We start from the raw sequence: 19,536 nt of genomic DNA on the forward strand, positions 1-19,536 counted from the left end.
GCTCTTAAAATATTACCCAAAGTATGGAGTCACTGGCTTAACATAAACATGAACAATGACTTAGGGATATCCTGAAAATAATAATTCCTATCTCACAGGGTTTTAGGAAGAACAAAGAAGTGGCTTGTCTTGTCAGGAATATGGAATAGCAAATGCGTTTCTCTAAACATGCTCTTTGAGTCATCCAGGATGCTGGGCTCATTTTTGAGGTAACTCTGGATTAATCAAGACTCTTGGTTGTAACTGAGTGAAATTTACTTCACAGCAGCTTAAATTGCTGCTGTTACTGTCTTATTGAGAGGAAGTATTATAATATGTAACTGAAAAATGCAGATGTGACACAGCTTTCGGGCAGAATTGTATCCAGGTACATAAACTCTGCTGTCTCTTTTCATCTCCTGATTCTACCTTTCTCTAGGTTGTCTTTATTCTCAGGTAGACTCTCCCTATGGTGGGAAACACGTCCCCTAGAAGCTGGAAGTTTTCACTGTCTCTCTAATGGTTGATTCCATGGAAAAGGTAGTGTTTTGTTTGTTTGATTCCTAACAGCCTTAGCAAAAGTCCTTGGTGGAATTTTCCTTCATTTGGCTTGGGTCACTTGCCCTTTCTTGATCTGCTCATTGTGGCTAGAAAGGTGGAGTCCTCAAGTTGTCTCAGCCAGGACACCTGTGTCCACCCTATGGTTTTGTGGTGGTCCTGGGGCATGGGAATGGGAATAGCTCCCCCACTTTATCCCAGCATACATACTAGGGATAATGGGGAGAGAAAGGAGGAAAAAAATTCTATGCAGATAAAAGCATTACTAGAGCCTTTCAGAGTCAGTATTCATTTCATCATTATTACAGTTTCTATCAAACTCCCAAGCATGATATAAACTGTAAGGTTTCTGTGTGTTAAGAAAGAACCATTTTATTTTAGTTAATTTGACCATATTGGTTGGGATGTGGAATGGAGTCAATTAAAAGGAGTAAGTCAGTTGGAGATGACAGAAGTAAGAGAGGTTGATTCCTGAACATTATTTCTGACTTTTAATTCCCAGTTCGTGGAGCCTCATCCTGCTTCCCCAGCTGCCCAGTGACCCAGAGCTATACAAATTCCCAAAGCTGCCCCACCTCCTATGGACCAAGCACTGAAACAGGTTCTAGAAACACAGTGGTAAGAAAAATGAATACCATCTCTGCACTCAGCAAGCTAAGAATATAGTGCAATAGTTGTTGTTTCCTGGGTTGGGTGTTTGTGTCGTTGCTGTTCTTTAGAAATCACCTAAAGACACACCAGATGACATCTTTTCCTTCCGCCTTCTGAGTTAACACAAAGGATGAGCTGGTTGAATCAGGCTCAGGAAGACAGAGATCTGCCCAGAATTAGGCTTTACTGATAATTTCAAGGCTACAAGCAATCAACAGGCATTGATAGAACAGGGAGAAGGAAACATCCTCTACTATTCCCCAGGTCCTTGAAGATGCTCTCTCTAACCCCAAGTAGTAGATAGATGAATAGATGATCATGGGTGTGATTTTTTTTTTTTTTTTTTTTTTTTGAGACAGGGTCTCACTCTGTCTCCAAGGCTGGAGTGCAGTGGTACAATTCTGGCTCACTGCAACCTCCTTGTCCCAGGTTCAAGCGATTCTCCTGTCTCAGCCCCTCCAGTGGCTAGGATTACACAGGCATGTGCTACCACACCCAGCTAATTTATATATTTTTAGTAGAGATGGGGTTTTGCTATGTTGCCCAGGCTGGTCTTAATCTCCTGACCTCAGGCAAATCACCCGCCTGGGCTTTCCAAATTGCTGGGATTACAGGCGTAAGCCACCGCACTTGGCCCATGATTTCTATTCTGCATACTACTGTCAAGAATTGTGCAATGTCTGGGATTTTATCCTACTTTTATACTAACAAGCTTTTACTGTTTCACAGTTGCTGGCAGAAGACATGAGATTCCTGGGTCAGAAACAAAAAACATTATGGAGCAGCCAGACTTCCATTTGTTTGTGTTAATTCCCCATGTTCCCCCAAATCTCACAACAAGGACACACACAGACTATTGTGGTTGTCTGCACCTGCAATTAGTTACATTATGTCAGGGGAACAATGAGCTTAGGGCATCTACCACTTTTATAGTTAGTGGAAACAAGTCTACTCTTTTTTGTCAAAGGAGATGTTAGCTCATTTTTCTGTGGAACTATAGCCCTGAAACATGGCTTGGGTGAAGATGATCAGAGCCCTGAATTCTTAGCATACCCAGCAAGAATATGTAGGAATCATCAGGGCCTGTGGCAAATTCTTTCCCAATATATACTTTATTTTAGAATGCACTAATTTATTACCATTTAAAATTCTCAGATATTTGAGAATTCTCTTTCTCTTTTGTATCTTTAAATCATTTCTCTGTTGGTTCTTTTCAATGGGTAAACTTCTACAAGTGTCACCTTAAAAACCTTCCCCTCTTCCACTACCACACTTTACTGTCCAGTTACAACCTCCTCTCCTTAACAGCCAAACTTATTACAAGGCATGTCTTAACTCCCTATCTTTCTTCCCTTATCTCCCACTTCTTTGTCAACCCAACCCACTAAATCTGGTACCAGTGGAACCACTCCACCAACACAGTTATATATACTAAATAAACAATGTAGTAAAATATAGTATTCACATCATATACTAATATATAATATAATTACATGTAGTAACATACTATATAGTATGTACTAGTTATACCATATATAACTATATATAGTGTGTTATATTTTTATATAAAACTCTGTTAATGGAGTGCCTCAATTGGTACCAGATTTTAGTGTGTGTGTGTGTGTGTGTGTGTATATATATATATACACACTAAATACTAAAATATACTAAATTTATTTATATAGTAAATATATATTTAATGTATATATGTATTTAGTATATATATAGTGTAGAGAGACAGAGAGATCACTGTGGTGTAGCATATAGAAGGTGTTGAAACGTCCCATGGCGGATGTGGAGAGAGCTGTTACTAGGTTATTGTAACCATCAATGTAGTTTATATTAGTGTGGTGACAGTGGAGATGAAAAATGGACAGAGGTGACATGTGCTAGAAGGTAACTATGATACAGTGATATTTGGTATTAGATTGATTGTGGGGGAAGGAGGGGAAAGTGTCAAGGATGGCTTCTAAGTTTCAGGCTTGTGTATGTAGATAGACGGTAGATAAAAAATCAGCTCACATCTTTCTCCTGATTTTAGTCCACATATTCAATTGCCTAATAACATCCCCAACTTTTTATCTCTTTTGATAATTCAAAGAAAATGGATTTGGTGGTCAGGCAAGGCAGAGATAAAGCCAGAAATTATAAACTGATAATATTTCATCATCTAATCAGAGCCACATTTATACATGTGAAGAGAGAGGACGCGCTATGTATTTAAACTGTCCTTTTTATACAGTTCCTGAGCAGATAAGTGTCCTCTCCTCATTTACTGGAGGATGCTTAACTAGCTTTTTCTTTTTTTGACTATGAGAGATAATAACAAGTAGATAACAAAATTGGTCTTTTGATTTATGTACTTGCCCATCAAAATGTTTATTTCTAAAACTGAACTATTCATCTAATATGCAGTGTTTCTTCTCTTGTGCTCTCTTGTGCCACAACTATCTATCCAATTATTCAAGGCAATTGACCTTGACTCTTTCTTCTCTATCACTTTCACTTAATAACTAAGTCATATTGATTTATTTTCCTTAAGTTCTTTTTTATCTGTCCGCATCTGTCTATTTCTACTGCTACTAGCTTAGGTCCTCATCATCTTTCATCTGGATTTGGCACTAGTTATTGGTTGGCTTCTCTGCCTGCAGTCTGCCACCCCCTTGTCTCTTCTTCACCCTGTTAGTGCTCACTGCCTATAAATTAAAGCCATAATTCCTAAATGTAGTATAAAAGACTCTCCATGATCAGGCTCCTGCCACATCTCTAGCAAAATCTTTTTCCACTTTACTTCTCACTCACAAACTAATTGCTTATTCTATGAACACGCATAGGCTCCTCTTATACTTAGCACAAGATAAGTCCTTTAAGCTTTGTTCCTTCTTATACTGTCATTCTCTTCAAAAGTCCTATTTGCCTTTTTTCTGAACTAAGTGGGTTTTGTTATTGTTTCATGAATGCCTGTGCTAGAAAATTGGTAACTTTTTTTTATTTGAAGCAATAGCAGAAATTAGGGAAATAAAATCCACAGCGTTACCAGCATGCATTTAAATTCTACTCACTTAGATCTGAGTTTCAAGATACCAGAGATTGTAGCTGCCAAGAAAAGAACGAAAGGAAACACAGAGGATAAGGGATGAGAAAAAATAAGTAGAGAGAGACCATTCACCATGAGGAAACCATTCAAGAAGGCAGTGTTAGCATCTCTGACACTGTCAGGTGTATCATGACTTTGTACAGGCAGTTTCATCAACACTTAACATTTGTAGTCAAGATGAACCAGGATAAGCCATGTAATAAAGATGAACAAATCTCCAAATCCGTTAGAATTTTGACAGAATATAATACCTCCAATAAATTATGTAGAGAACAACTGGAAAGTATGACTTTTTATATACTTTATGAAATACAGATTAAGACATTTTACAGATTGGAGGACAACAAACCTTTTTAAAAGTAGATGTTGCATTTGAGCTGCACTTGGTGATTTTCCACACACCGTAAGCTGCTCCAGTTTACAGCATGCATCAGTAACAAGCAGCAAAGTCATTTAACTCAAAAACAATTACAGGGAGTTACTGGATCACCTAATAGAAGTTCAGAGATAGGGAGGACTTCAGGCATAGTTCAATCAGGGCTCCAACTCCAATTTTCTTTAAGTTTTCAGTTTTGTCCTGTGTTGATTGGCTTCATCTTTAGTGTAGCTTCACTCATGGAAGCAAAGTGGTTACGCAAAATGACTCCCATCCATACATTACAGTTTCCAGAGCAAGAGAGCCTCTATGTCCCAGGATCCCCAGCCTATATGTTCAGCTTCCTACTGACTGGATCTCATCTGAAGTAATGCATTCCTCAGAAGAAAGCCATATGCTAATGAGGGGACTACCTGATCCAACTACGGTGGTAAATAGAGATGAGATTATGCCAAATAAAGTCCATCCTAGATTTGGAAGAGGGGCAGTGTTTATCAATCCCACACAAATTACGTGACATCTCTAAAGTGAAAGAGGTAAAATTTCCCACAGGAAATCTTGGGAACTCCTAGGTTTATTTAGTATAAAAGAAGAAGGGAAATGGATGAATCCCAAATAAGCAACCAGTCAATACTCACTACAGACACAATTCATATTTGTTCATCAGAAGATTTAGAAATTATTTTGTAACCCAGATGTTTCAAAGTACTTGTGAGTAGTCAAAAATAAATATCAAGACTGAAAAGAGGGTAAACAGAGCCAAGGAGCCCAATTCTGAGAAATTCCATTAGTAAGTATAGATTCATAAGAAGATTGAATGCTGTGGATGACTCTCAAAATACTCATTCATTCATTCATCCCTATAACATAGATAGGGTGTCTAATCCATGCCAGAAAATGTTTAAGACAATGGCATCTTTAACCCCTTAAGAAATTCATTCTATCAGACAATGCAGAATTTTAAGAAAAAAATAAGCAGTTTTAATATATAAAGTGATTGCCACTATAATAGAACACAGGAAAATAAGGCCACATGGAAAACCTAGCAGAATCTTCACCAGATTCTTCAATATTTCCTCCAAACCCTACACTTCTACACTGCAATCTCCAACATAAAGCACTCCAGGAGCACTTATTTTCAATCAACAGGTATCTGAGGCAAAGGAAGAATAATTTATCTTACTCTGGTTCTCAGTTAAATGGTCACACAATCTAAAAAAAATAATATGAAACAATTTTGATTGTTTGGAAACAAAAGTGGATCATTGTTGTCTCAGGGAGTTCTTAAGCACAAAAAACATTTGCTAATAATGTGCATTCTTTTAAGATATTATATTGTGTGAAACGAAATCTGAGGAAATCGTTTTGAGGGATAACTAGAGCCAAAATAGTTAGAGAAAGGACGTTAAAAGAAAAAATAGCAGGCATAGTTTATTCTTTTTTATAGTCTTTTATTGCATAGAATCATGAAATCTTGGGTCCATTTCACAGTGGTAATGCTGAGAAAATTCTAATCACTTTATCCTTATTCCCAGCAGTGTCCTGGAACTCCAATTCTAAGATCAAGGCTTTTCATAAGCATCTAACGTGAAGATATAACTCAGAGAATTTTTTTTTTTAAATTGTTTCTTCACATGAAGTATACTTGATTATAACATTTGAATGTAATATTGAAATTTCTGGTTTTTAACTCTGTTGGGCAGAATCTTAATGTCAAAGAAAATAACTTGTGACAGTTCCAGCATAAGGGTCTAATATCATAGCTATTTAACCTGGTTTCACCTTATATCAGAAGTATGCCATCAGAAAAGAAGTAACATTTCCTTCAGGTTAACAGAAGCAGATCATTTTTCACAACAGATCATGTGAAAATTGTCTTGAAATTACGTAGTTTTGCTTTCTATAATACATATATATTTAAATATTTTGGTCTGAGTATAGATTTAGGAATTTGGACTGAACTGGGCTAATTTAAACAACTGGGAAGTCCAGCCAAATTATGACATTTGTGGTTCATGTGACATCGATGGTTAAACAGACAACTTTCTACACTCTTGCTAGTTGGAATTTATGGTCCACAGGCCAGTACATCAGAATTACCTTGGATCTAGTTAGAAAGGCAGAATATCAGACCTCAGTTGCAGATCTACTAAATCACCATCGGCATGTTAACAAAATCCCTAGGTAATTAAGACACTACACCAGACAATCTTATTTCTGGCTAAACACTGGAATCACTTAGGTATCTTAAAAATGTCTGATACTCAGGCCTTAGCCATGCCCAATTAAATCAGACTCTTTAAGGGTGGGACCCTGGCACTGGTATTTTTTGATGCTTACCAAGTGGTTCTAATGTGCTGCCAAGTTTGAGAACTATTGATTACACAATGTCCAATCAGTAAATTCAGTATATTCTGAAAGGGCAAAAAGAAAAAGGAAGTCAAACCAATTACTTAGTATTTGGTCCCACTCTATAAATGATTGATTTTCTTAACTTTTAATAAGTTTGCTTTGCTGTGGTGTGAACACAGCCTATTATGTCTCAACCTGCCCAGAAATGTATCGTATTTTAAATCAAGAAGAGGAATGCTTTACCATCTAAATTAAATAAAAGGCGACCTTGGTTTGTTTTTCAATTTTACCTCCTTTTGCCAACCTTATTCTCCAGTGTGGCAAATCCAGATGCTAAACTTCAGACAAACCACTGTGCTTTTGCATTGTCCACCCTCCTCTTCATGCACTCAATTCTCATCTTTCCCCTAAGCCTAATGGACTTCCTGCCTCTGAATTTCTATATTGTTCACTGCTCCTGCCATGCCCTCTCACTTCATGGTCTTATATTGTTAACTCAACTAGTTAATGGAATAAAAACATTGTTTAATTTCTACATATAATCTCAAGCATTACCACAGATCAAAATCTTAGATATGAATAGGAACAAAACACAGCACAGTACATGTGTTCATCACTATCATTTTATAGATGAGAAAACTCAGTCTCAGAAAGGCAAGATAACTAGCTAGTAAGTTCCAACACTGTTTTTCCCAGGACTATCTGATTCAAAAACAGAGGAAGTTTGGTTTGCTTCTGTGTGTGTGTATGTGTGTGCGTGTGGGTGTGTGTGTGTCTGTGTATGCATGCTTATTTCAACTATAGTATAATACTTTAATTAAAATTCTGGGACAGATTAAGAATATGAACACATTAGGCTGGGCATGGTGGCTCACACATGTAATACCAGCACTTTTGGAGACCAAGGTGGGTGCATCACCTGAGGCCAGGAGTTCAAGACCAGCCTGGCCAACATGGTGAAACTCCGTCTGTACTAAAAATACAAAAATAGCCGGGCATGGTGGCAGGCACGTGTAATCCCAACTACTCAGGAGGCTGAGACAGAAGAATCACTTGAACTCGGTGGGTGGAGGTTGCAGTGAGCCAAGACTGCACCACTGCACTCCAGCCTGGGTGACACAGAGGCTCTGTCTCAAAAAAAAAAAAAAAAAAAAAAAAAAAAAAAAAAAAATATGTATATATATATATATTATATAATGTGTATATATATATATATTATATAATGTATATATATATTATATTATATATATATATAAAAACACATTAAAACTTACTAAAAAGAAAGCTCATTCTCAAAATCTGTGCCCACTCTTATCTTTGGAATGGACTCAGTGATTTTTCTTGTTTTCACTAACCTTGTTTCTTTTGTCAGAAAACGACTGATGTTTGGTGGGTGGGTCGAGGGAGGTGGTCATACTATGTTGTTTTCTTTAAAATTCCTTTTCATTACATAAGTAACACCTGGATAATTTTTTCTTGTAAAAAATGAGAACAACATAGATATGACTAGAATATTTTTGTCTTGCACAGCCCATGACCAGGATGCAGAGATTGCAGTGACCCGAGATCTCACCACTGCACTCCAGCCTGGGCAAGAGAGGGAGACTTCATCTCAAAAAAAAAATATTATATCTTAACTCCACAGAATAATACCCTAAAGTCAGAAAAATAAACAATTACCTAGCATAAATATTGAGCCCCGCATAAAAACACAAGTACAAATAGAGAATTCTGGTTTAACATTAGTTTATAAGAAAAAGACCTAGAGATTAGTTCCAAATGCCCCTCAATGATAGACTGGATAAAGAAAATGTGGCACATATACACCATGGAATACTATGCAGCCATAAAAAAGGATAAATTCATGTCCTTTGCAGGGACATGGATGAAGCTAGAAACCATCATTCTCAAAAAACTAACATGGGAACAGAAAACCAAACACTGCATGTTCTCACTCATAAATGGGAATTAAACAATGGGAACACATGGACACAGGGACAACAGGGCCTGTCAGGGGGTGGGGATCTAGGGGAGAGACAGCATTAGGAGAAATTCCTAATGCAGATGCGGGTTGATTGGTGCAGCAGAACACCATGGCACATGTATACTTATGTAACAAACCTACACGTTCTGCACATGTATCCCAGAACTTAAACTATAATAAAAAAAGAAAGAAAAAGACCTACAGGTTGGTTATTGCAGACTCAAAACATAATAAAAATCCTAGCATTTTGAAAAGTCAATCATTCTTATCTTTAAAATAAGATTCCTTTTAAAAATCAGGAATTACATCAAGTATCTTTGAAGGAAAATACTAAATTGTATACAATTTGTAAAATATAGAGAACTAGTAGTTTTTAGATAATGGCACTTATTTGATGACTTGATATCCTTTTGTATGTGTTTTGTCTTTTTGATTAAAAAATACAATGCCAAGTAAAAGAAAACTCTTTTGCTTCCCTCGGGTCATATTCTCTAGTTTTTATTACAGTACAAAGCACTCATTAGAGATCATAGGATTTTAGCCTGAAAAGGTGGCTCTGATGAGTCATTGCAATAGTAGTGCTTCTTTATTTTGTTGTCTTCTTGAATAAGGATCTTGCCCTGTGGAATTAATGTTGCTTGTTGTAATGCTGATTGTCTAGTAGAGTGACTATATTTTAGTGAAGAATATTCATTTCCAATATTCTTGCTGGAATGTCTGAGATTGGGAGCAGGAAAAACAAGGGCATTCTATGCATTAAATACATGCTTTCCTATGCTAAACTTCCATCTCTCCGAAAGATGATTATTTCTTTGAAACTTGTCAAAAGCCATAGGTTTTTATTTAAAAATAAATCCCCAAACAAGAATATTAAGAATTTCTTTATCCACCAGCTACCTGAAAATACCTTCCTAAGTTTGGGATATCTTCTTTTTGTGATTTTAGATACACAAGTACTGATTATAAAGGGAACAAGGAAGCGTAGCTTCTGAGAGAGAAATTGATTTTTCTTTTCTAACAGAAGATGAACATTACATTCATTTATCATGACCTTGGCTGATCATAAGACAGAGATGATCATGAATCTGGACCTCTTTCTATTTTTTTCTAAAATTAAAGTAACCACTCATATAAACATGGTATTTCAGAAAATGGCATCTTGAGTGAGAAGAAAGAAGCTGAATCAATGACCCAAATGTATATTTTTAAGAACATCAAACTGTGGTTTCATTTTAATTTCGCTGTCTCTACCTGATGTCCATTATAGCACATGAGAAGGAGATTCAAGGTCTTGACTCTATTACTGGCTTTATTCAGCAGTGCCAGATCACTATAGGTGTTTATCTACTAGTGTGTGCTGCTCCTAATAGAGTGGCTTATTGTAATTTCTCCCTTCTAGTTTTCCTTCCCCAAGGAAATACCTGTATCTCAGATCTGTCTAATTAACCAATATTTGAAGAATGGAAAATTATGAGCAATCCCTATGCTCATCATTGATGGGATTTTAAAAGCTCAATAAAGGTTCTATGTACATTTTCTTGTTTGCATGATGAAGCAAAATGGATCAAACAAGCAAAGATTTATGGCAACAGAGATGGTGCCTTTGTACAATATAACACATACTGTGTATCAAAGAAATATTGTGCCACTTCTTCCAAGCTGACATTGGAATGACATTGTAATCCTGACCATCTGTCTTCCTCCTCCAGATGTTGACGAATGTGCGACGGTGAGTGGAGGCTGCCAGCAGCGCTGTGTTAACGCTCTGGGCAGCTTCCACTGTGAACGTGATACGGGATAGAGCCTGCGTGCTGACGAACGCACCTGCATAAGTGAGTAAATATCAGAACCAGCTTGAAGCTGTTTTCAATGAAAATCGACCTGCCCATGTAGGGGCAGGAAGGAAAGGTTTCCTATTGTAAAAACATCTATAGAAGCTAACAGTTTTCAGTACAATTCTATCCCTTAGGTTTTTTTTTTTTTTTTTTTTTTTTTTTTTTTTTTTTTTTTTTAAGATATTTTGCTATTAAAAGACTAGCAGACAAAAAACGGGGAAGGAGATACAAAAATTAACATTCACAAGCAAACCTTGAATCCCCAAATATGTGACTATTTCTATAGCATATAATTTCTGCCATGTACAGTTGAGTATAAATCTGTTAGTTGTTGCTTCCATACAAGCACAGTATAGAACTACAATAAAGTGAAGATGCTGAGCCATTATAATTACTAGCAACAATGTCACTCATCTTAGACTAGATAGAACTGGACTCAGAACCAGATTTATAATTAGAGTTCAAGCCCCAGAAAAATTATAGCAGATTATATGCCAAGGATATTAGGACTGTTCAAGCACAGTGAAAACCACACACATGAAATCTCAGATTCTGTATGTTCATGAAAATTTCTTAGATACTATTTGAGGGTGGTAGGATTATTATTTTTTGTCTTCTCTGTATATTTCTGAATTTTCTAAATTTCTTAAAATGAGGCTATGTGACTTTCATAAGCAGAAAAAACAGTAAACATTAAAAATGCTGTTTCCTAGATGACTTATGAATGATCCTTGTTGTTTTAACTGAAGTAACTTACATACAGGTTATTTTCCATTGAGTGATGATCCTCAGATCACATAAAAATGCATTCTAACTTCATCTCCAGGTCCCTTTTGAAAATACTTATATTTAAAAAGTAGCACTTTGTATAGCACAATTTAATTGCTGGCTTTTCTTTTATAGGGTTTGTTAACTAGTACATCCATACAAAATTGTTAGTATCTTATAATGTAGTCTATAATTATGAAACTTGGAATAGAAATCAGCCAGTTTCAACTAGCTTTATAACATGTACCCCCTCCTTCTTTTTCTTAGCATGTCTTCTAAGAAATAAGGAAAGGGAATGCAAACAGGTGAAGATGTCCTACTTGCAGGTCTGATTTTGATGTGAGAAAACAGGTTCTGAGAGAAAAAGAAAGAAAAAAACTTTCTTGAAGTCAAGTGAAGATACAAACAAAAGTCATATCCTAGGCTTCAGGGAGCTCAATATCATAATGATTGTATCGACAGCAAGTGCAGGTTGGGGGACATTAATGCTTGCATATTTAAATCAAAGCAACCCTTGCTTTTTGTGAGATTACTGGTTTTAGCAGGAAGAATCCCTTTCCATCCTCATTTCCAACCTGTAAATCCTCCAGCTGGTAGCATCTTTAAGCTGCCACCATAACTTCTCTCAATCACAAAATACTAAGAGCAGCAGGATTATTGATCATGAAGATGGGATATTTATCAGTAAAAGTTGACCTGGTGAATTTTTGTTTCTGATATAAAAATTTTTTGCAAAGTAGTGATTTGTATAAATCTACAATATCTGGTCTCTGTGATAAGGCAAAATAAACACTCTAGTCACCAACCAAATTGTGTTTATAGGTATAATTAATTTGGCAGTTACTAGCTATTCCTTTTTTTTTTTTTTTTTTTTGAGATGGAATCTTGCTCTGTCACCCAGGTTGTAGTACATTGGCACGATCGTGGCTCGCTGCAACATCCACCTCCTGGATTCAAGCAATTCTCCTGCCTCAGCCTCCTGAGTAGCTGGGACTACAGGCCTGTGCCACCATGCCAGGATAACTTTTGTATTTTTAGTAGAGACGGGGTTTTACTATGTTGACCAGGCTTGTCTCGAACTCCTGACCCCAGGTGATCTGCCTGCTTCACCCTCCAAAAGTGCTGGGATTACAGGCATGAGCCACCACACCTGGCCACTAGCTATTTCTTAGTAAAATCATCAAGCTCTTTCCTTATTCCTTTCCATCACTGTCCTTGAATGTTCCAATTTTTTTTGAGGACATCAGCTCAAAAGTGCAGTTGGACAAGGATATTGTAGACTATCTTTTCTATTTCTATTCCTTAAAAGCCAATTGTTATTATACGTATACATGGGCACTATTTTAATAGCTTACTTTCAACTCCAAATGCTGATCTCCTTATGCAGCATCTTAACAGTGAACAAATTAAATTTATATATGCATATTCATACACATATAAATATCCCATTATTTAAATATGGAGTGAATTAAACTAATAAGAAAATGTAGATTTCATGACTTGCCATCATGTAAAGTGTTTAACCCCTTGGATATCATTCTATAGAAAGTACTGGACTAAAAGCCCAGCACTTGACCCTTGAAAAAATTTTGATGCCTTTTCCACTTGCGTACCCTGAAATTTTGGTTTCAAAAGATGGTCTTAAGAATTTCAGCTGACACAGCTTACAGTTACAGCGGTCTTGTTAAAGAGAGCCCAGGAACGACTTGAGCCCTTTGTATTGAAACATAAATAATGTGTAAGATTAAGGACAATAACTATTTGCTTATTTGATCTGAAAGAAAGGGTTTATTGCACAGAATTAACTTTCAGATTAGTCTGTATTCTGGGCTGTCTTGTAAAAAGGGTAATTTTTTAACGTTATTTTTGAAATATCAACTTTTACTTTAGATTTAAGGGGTACATGTGCAGTTTGTTACGTGGGAATATTGTGTGATGCTGAAGCTTGGGGTGCAGTTGATTCCATCACCAAGGCAGTGAGCACAGTACTCAATATGTAGGTTTTCAACCCTTCCTCTCAACAAGTAGTCCCCCGTGTCTGTTGTTCCCATCTTTATGTCCAAGTGCATCCAATGTTCAGCTCCCACTTATAAGTGAAAAATACATGTATTTGGTTCTCTGTTTCTGTATTAATTCACTTAGGATAATGGCCTCCAACTATATCCATGTTGCTGCAAAGGACATGGTTTTGTTATTTTTCATGGCTGCATAGTACTCCATGGTGTTTATGTACCACATTTTCTTTATCCAGTCCACCACTGATGGGTGCCTAGGTTGATTTCATGTCTTTGCTATTGTTAGTAGAGCCATGATGAATATTCGAGTGAACATATCTTTTTGGTTGGGGAATTTAGCTTCCTTTGGGTGTATACCCAGTAATGGGATTGCTGGGTTTAATGGTAGTTCTGTTTTTAGTTATTTGGGAGATCTCCAAACTGCTCTCCACTAATAGTGATATTTCCTAAAACAAAGTCATTGAATTATCTTACTTTCCCTTTGAGATTTTTATGTGGCAGAAAGCTGAATATGGTGGTTGGTGTTTAATAAGATTATAGTAGATGGAAGTTTATTGTGATTCCATGGTAGAGTCACAGAAAAGAAGGTAAAGTTATGAAATGCTGTGATTTTGCCACATTAGAGTACTTGAAATTCAGTGCCTCCATTTCTTTTTTCCTCCTTTCTTTTCTCTTCTTTTCCCTACTCTGCTTATCAGTCAGAGGATGAGACTAGTATGACTTTTTGAGTTTGAGCCTCTGGTGCTTTTTATACTTTCTCTTAATCAAAACTACAATAAAGTAAACTCCCCACAGCCAGACACTTACAGACTTTCAGATGGCTTCATTTCAAAAGGCTCTCCTTTCTCGGGGCTGTGCTCTTGTAGTGGTGTGTGTGCAGTGCTGACCAGTCAGACTCCGTCGGAACAATCAGGCAGCACAGAGTAGCATAAGGGAAGGAGTCCGCGGCAGCTGGCTAAGGTGGCAGGAGTATGAGTGCACAGGGCATGGGGCTCACCATACGAGTTGCTCGGACTGCTGGTACAGTGGATTCCCAGTATTTCTTGGACGGGGACCTGTTGATAGAATGGGATATTCTATCAACAATTTCAATTTCCCATTCTATCCTGTTGATAGAATGGGATCCTAATAAATCTGGGATCTTGGTTTAGTGGACCTCAGTTTGAACCTATAGATTTGTATGCAAATTTTTGGAATGTGTCATTGCTTTGGAAGTAAGGTCCTTTCTTCAGATTCTTTAAGATGCTTGTGGTATACCCCTAGAATGCCCCACATATATTTTTGTCATTATGATGTCACTTCCTAAGAAGTGTATAGGAGAAGGATCTCATGACACTGTTATATCATGATACTGCCATATTGTCTGATGCTGTGCAGGGAATGCTTCTCTCAAGAGCTTCCTTTATAATGGGATTCGAGGCTAGGAGCCTCAGTCCCTGTCCTTGAGAAGCACAGCTCCTGAGTCACTGTCATCTCTCCTGAAAGACAGCATCAGGAAAACCAGCCTGAGGGGATGCCTTCCGTGTGAGGAGCACCAGTGCACGTGAAAGTAGCTGCACTTGCTGATGGAAGGTGCAGACACAGCATGGGGAAGCAGACAAAGTGGAATTCCTGTCACATTTGCTCTGCTACTGGTGTTCTCCCTTAACATGTATATTAGGAAATAATTTTTATATTTTTAAATTTCCCTTTATGTGGAGACCAACAGTTTAAAAGATGGAAAGTATATTTTAGCCATCATCAGAAAGACAGAGAAATTTATGTTCAGATTAGTGAACACTGAATCTCATCTATGTGGTCTGGGGACTGTGGCACAATAAAATTCAAGTTGGCATGTGACCTTAAGCAAGTCATTTAATCTCTCTGCACCCTGGCTTCCTCCTGTGCAAAACATAAATTGGACAAATGGGCTTAAAATTACTTCATAACTAAGGTGTTGCAATTTTACTGAGTTTCTAAAATTACTAGTTCATTATAAATCATCTGCTAACTTGTATTTTTAAAAATTCTACTGAATCATGCATAACTATTTTATAGAGCTCTAATATTATTTTAAAAGTTGTTGAAATAACAGATTCTGTAGAGTGCAAACATAAGAGCAGTGTGAGCATTTTGTGATCTAGTTTAACAATATGAATAACTTCCATGTTTTTCTTGAAAAAAATACTTTGGTGCTTTTGTGACAATACTGTTTTCCATATCATAGAATAATATCTGGAAGGGAACCAAGGGTTGTGATAGCCCGATTTCCTGTCTTAGAGATAGAAAATCTGAGGGAGAAAGATCAAGTAAGTAAATTACTGTGAGAAAGAAAAATGTAGTCTTCAGAAAAGCCTGACTAATCTCACTCCTGATCCTATGACCTCAAGTAACTTCTGTTCAATTTTTTTGTTTTTTTTTTAGAGAGTCTCTCTCTCTCTGTTGCCCAAGTTGGAGTGCAATGGTGCGATCTTTGCTCACTGCAACCTCCCTTTCCTGGGCTCAAGTGGTTCTCCTGCCTCAGCCTCCTAAGCACCTGGGACTACAGGTATGCAGCACTATGCCTAGCTAATTTTTTTGTATTTTTAGTAGAGGTGAGGTTTCACCATATTGGCCAGGCTGGTCTTGGACTCCTGACCTCAAGGGATCTGCCTGTCTTGTGTGTTCACTATGTTTGAAAAGACTAAGATAAATCATGAAGGCACTGCTGAAAGAAATTCTTACATTACATTTTAGTAAACACAGCTAAGGGTTAAAGCAATGTATTTTTATGATAGCTACTGAAGAAATAAATCTACTTTTTATCATCTGTTGTCAGTACAATCTTATTACTTCTCTCCTACATTTCTGTGATATGCTCCAACAAAACCTGGCTACTCTCAGTTCTCTGAGTGAACCATGCCCTCTTCTGCTTCTGCACTTTGCTTTACTCTTTACCTAGAAATTATCTCACCCCCAAGTCTCGGTCTATCAAAACTATGCTTACTGTATTCCATGTCATATGACCTGTAAAGCCTTCTCTGGTTACAGCAGCCAAAGGCATTCTCTCTTATCTGAAACATCAAGCAATTTTATTTGTGTTGGTTTAATAACACATCATAATATGTAGACTTACAAATGTATAGTTGGGCTTCAGACTAAATGAAAGACACTGATGACCCTTTAATTGTCAACTTCAAGTGGAATCTTTTCCATTCTCTTCTTTAACTGTTAACCACTAATTTTTCTAAACTTTCCTTTTGAGTTCATGTCAGTGCAATTTTCACTTTCAATTGCTGCTTCTCTGTACTTTCACTCCAGTTACCAGGATTCTGACTTGGAGCTATCATCTGTGTCTCTCCTCTGTTCTCCTGTATTCACCGTTCCTCTAGTCTATCTCCATTTTGCTCTTCTATTTTTATACATAAGTAAATACTTGGAAAATACTTAGAATATTCCCATGCATATTGTATTACTTAAATATGATCTGTTTGAATATAAAAGATATAAGGACTTCACCCAGATGGATTTGCTTGTTAGGGAAAACTCAAAGTTGTTCCAGATTTCTAGCTTTTGGAACATTGCTGATATTCTCTTTACAAAATATATTGTCTTTTGATAGCTGTCAACTGTTGATTTTTTCATGGTTAAGACGCAGGGACTAGTAGATATAGCTAAATATAAGAAGTAATGATAATGTAGACTGAACTGTTTTTATTATTAGAGGCTGTTTTTTAAGAGCCAGGGGCTACATGCCAAAATAATTTATTTTACCCATATTTTCAGTATTTAACTGTGTAATTTGCATTTTAAGTAACTTGTAAGGTTTGGCTATAATTTAATATCCCTCACAAAATCTTTCTTGAATTTTTATTTTTAATAACAACCTTGTGAAACAGGCTCATCTCAGATCTCCATTCATAATCATGTTCTTCCCTTGATGTGTTTGCTGAAATTGGCCTTCCCAGAGGGATAAAATAATTAAATGATTCAAAGTTTTAATGCTTGCATAGTTCTCTCACTGCTCTTTCATGGCTTCAGTACATAGGTTTATTAACATCTGCATTCATAAATAAACAAATGGAATCTGATGTCTGCATAGAGAAACCTTAAAGAACATTTTAAGCACTTCAGTCTGTGATACAAGATTCTTTATTTCCAGTTGCAGAGAATGATCAGGATCCGTTTTTGTTCGATGGTCCCTGTTTAGAAGACCAATGTGCTATCCATTGCACAACAAAACCCAGTGACCCCTTTCTAGTTTCACTAAATGAAAAAAAAAAGAAGAAGAAGAAAGATAACCTAGAAAATATAATCTAAAGATTTCAGATATTTTATTTGTGGTCAAGTGTGTGACATGCTGCAGTCAATGGTGATACTTTGATGATAATTAAGCAGAAGTTGGGTAGCGAGGATAGGGTAGATGTACAAGCAAGAGCTTGATTAAAATAAAGATGTCCTTACTAAAACTTTGAGCTTGAATAAATTTTCTTATATCGGAGTTTTATGAGTTTTACATGTTAAAATAATGCTAATTTAAAAAAAAAAAGATTGAGAACACTATTAGATGTGGTGGTCTTCACACAATGGGTTCTTTTGTTTTTGATCTCAGTGTTCTGATCACTGATGTCTAAGTTTTATTTGATAAGAGGAAGGATTCTTTCCAGGGAATGCAAAGAGATTGCCCTCAGATAGGATATGAAAGAGGTTAAAGACTTTCATTGTAACTACCTTTCAATTAGTTTCATTATTTATGAAGACAAATTAGAAACAGAATTCATTTTAGATGACAGCTGATGTCTTGAATAGGGCCATGTCAGGTTAAAAAAATTGTTTAGTTTGTCAGATTGATGGCATCTCTCCATCATTATCAGATTCATCACCCTCTCAAGATTTAGCACTTTTGTGTGGTAGATGATAAATTTAATTCCCAAAAGTTTAATTTAAGGAACGCTTTTTTCTGCCCGTCTCATCCTCAATCTGTGGCCTTAGGGAAAATCATCAACTTAAGTTTTTCATCCAGAGCATTGAATGTTAACCTAGTTCGGTAACTTTTTACAACTACTTGAGTTTCAGAAACACATTAAGATATCGTCTCTTTTTTTCTATAGTTTTTGTACAGTTTGCGACTCATGAGGGTAAGATTGACAATTTTAGATAAAGATAAACTGAGGTTCGAATCTGACTATGTCACACAAGAGTTGTGTGATCTTGGCCCAGTTACTCGGTGTCACTGATTTTCAGAGTCCATATCATCTTTAGCTCTGTGTCTATGTCAATATTTATGTCTACTAAAATCAGGATAATTATTCACAAAAATTAGTATTGTACGTTGTGCAAGAGCACATAGCTTATAAAGAAGAATATATGTAACATACTGTAATGGTCATTCATAGGGAATGGGGAAGATTGGGAGTGGGCTCTGGAATTAAAAGTGAACAAATAAGGGTTCTTAAAAGAACCAGAGAGTGATAAGGAATGTCTTTGCAGTGTGATGAACTCCATCTTCTGTATTGGAGAGTACAACCAAACAAAATAATCACATGTTTGCATCGTGGTCTTCACAGTCGGTAATCGGCTTTTTGGCCTTCTTTCTCTTTATGTGGAAAGTATCTTTACGTATCTTCCTTCAGAATAATTTTTAAGATATTTTTCTAGTTTATTTTAGAAAATGTTTTGTATTAAATGATAAAACCCTAATAGTAAGCACTATATAATTTTGTTTTCTGTGTTTCCGAACTAATTTCATAGTGCATTATAGAATACCTACCATATAGCATAAACTTACATGTGAAGAGATTAAAGTGGTAACTGACACATAGTGAATGCTCAAGAAAAGGTGGCTTAGACTAATGATATATGTATCTACTCCTACGTTATTTTCTCACAACCTGAACACCCAGTCAATACAGAGATACTGAGAATGAGAGATTCTTCATTGTGTGCCACTAGAAATTCAAGAG

At 36.5% G+C, this 19,536-nt stretch overlaps 1 protein-coding gene across 1 annotated transcript in view; it reads left to right on the forward strand.

Annotated features, from left to right (window-relative positions):
- LOC105729971 (growth arrest-specific protein 6-like) overlaps nucleotides 1–19,536 on the forward strand; it is a 643,000-nt gene that overhangs the window by 554,810 nt on the left and 68,654 nt on the right. The window contains exons 11-12 of the mRNA XM_064378894.1: nucleotides 10,707–10,829; nucleotides 16,019–16,142. Of these exons, the coding sequence (XP_064234964.1) occupies nucleotides 16,056–16,142 (87 nt within the window). The 5' untranslated portion in view covers nucleotides 10,707–10,829; nucleotides 16,019–16,055. The remainder of the gene's footprint in view (nucleotides 1–10,706; nucleotides 10,830–16,018; nucleotides 16,143–19,536) is intronic.

This window comes from Aotus nancymaae, unplaced genomic scaffold, assembly GCF_030222135.1.
Source record: "Aotus nancymaae isolate 86718 unplaced genomic scaffold, 86718_ANA_hifiasm-v0.15.2.pri h1tg000019l, whole genome shotgun sequence".
In the NCBI taxonomy this organism is placed as follows: domain Eukaryota; kingdom Metazoa; phylum Chordata; class Mammalia; order Primates; family Aotidae; genus Aotus; species Aotus nancymaae.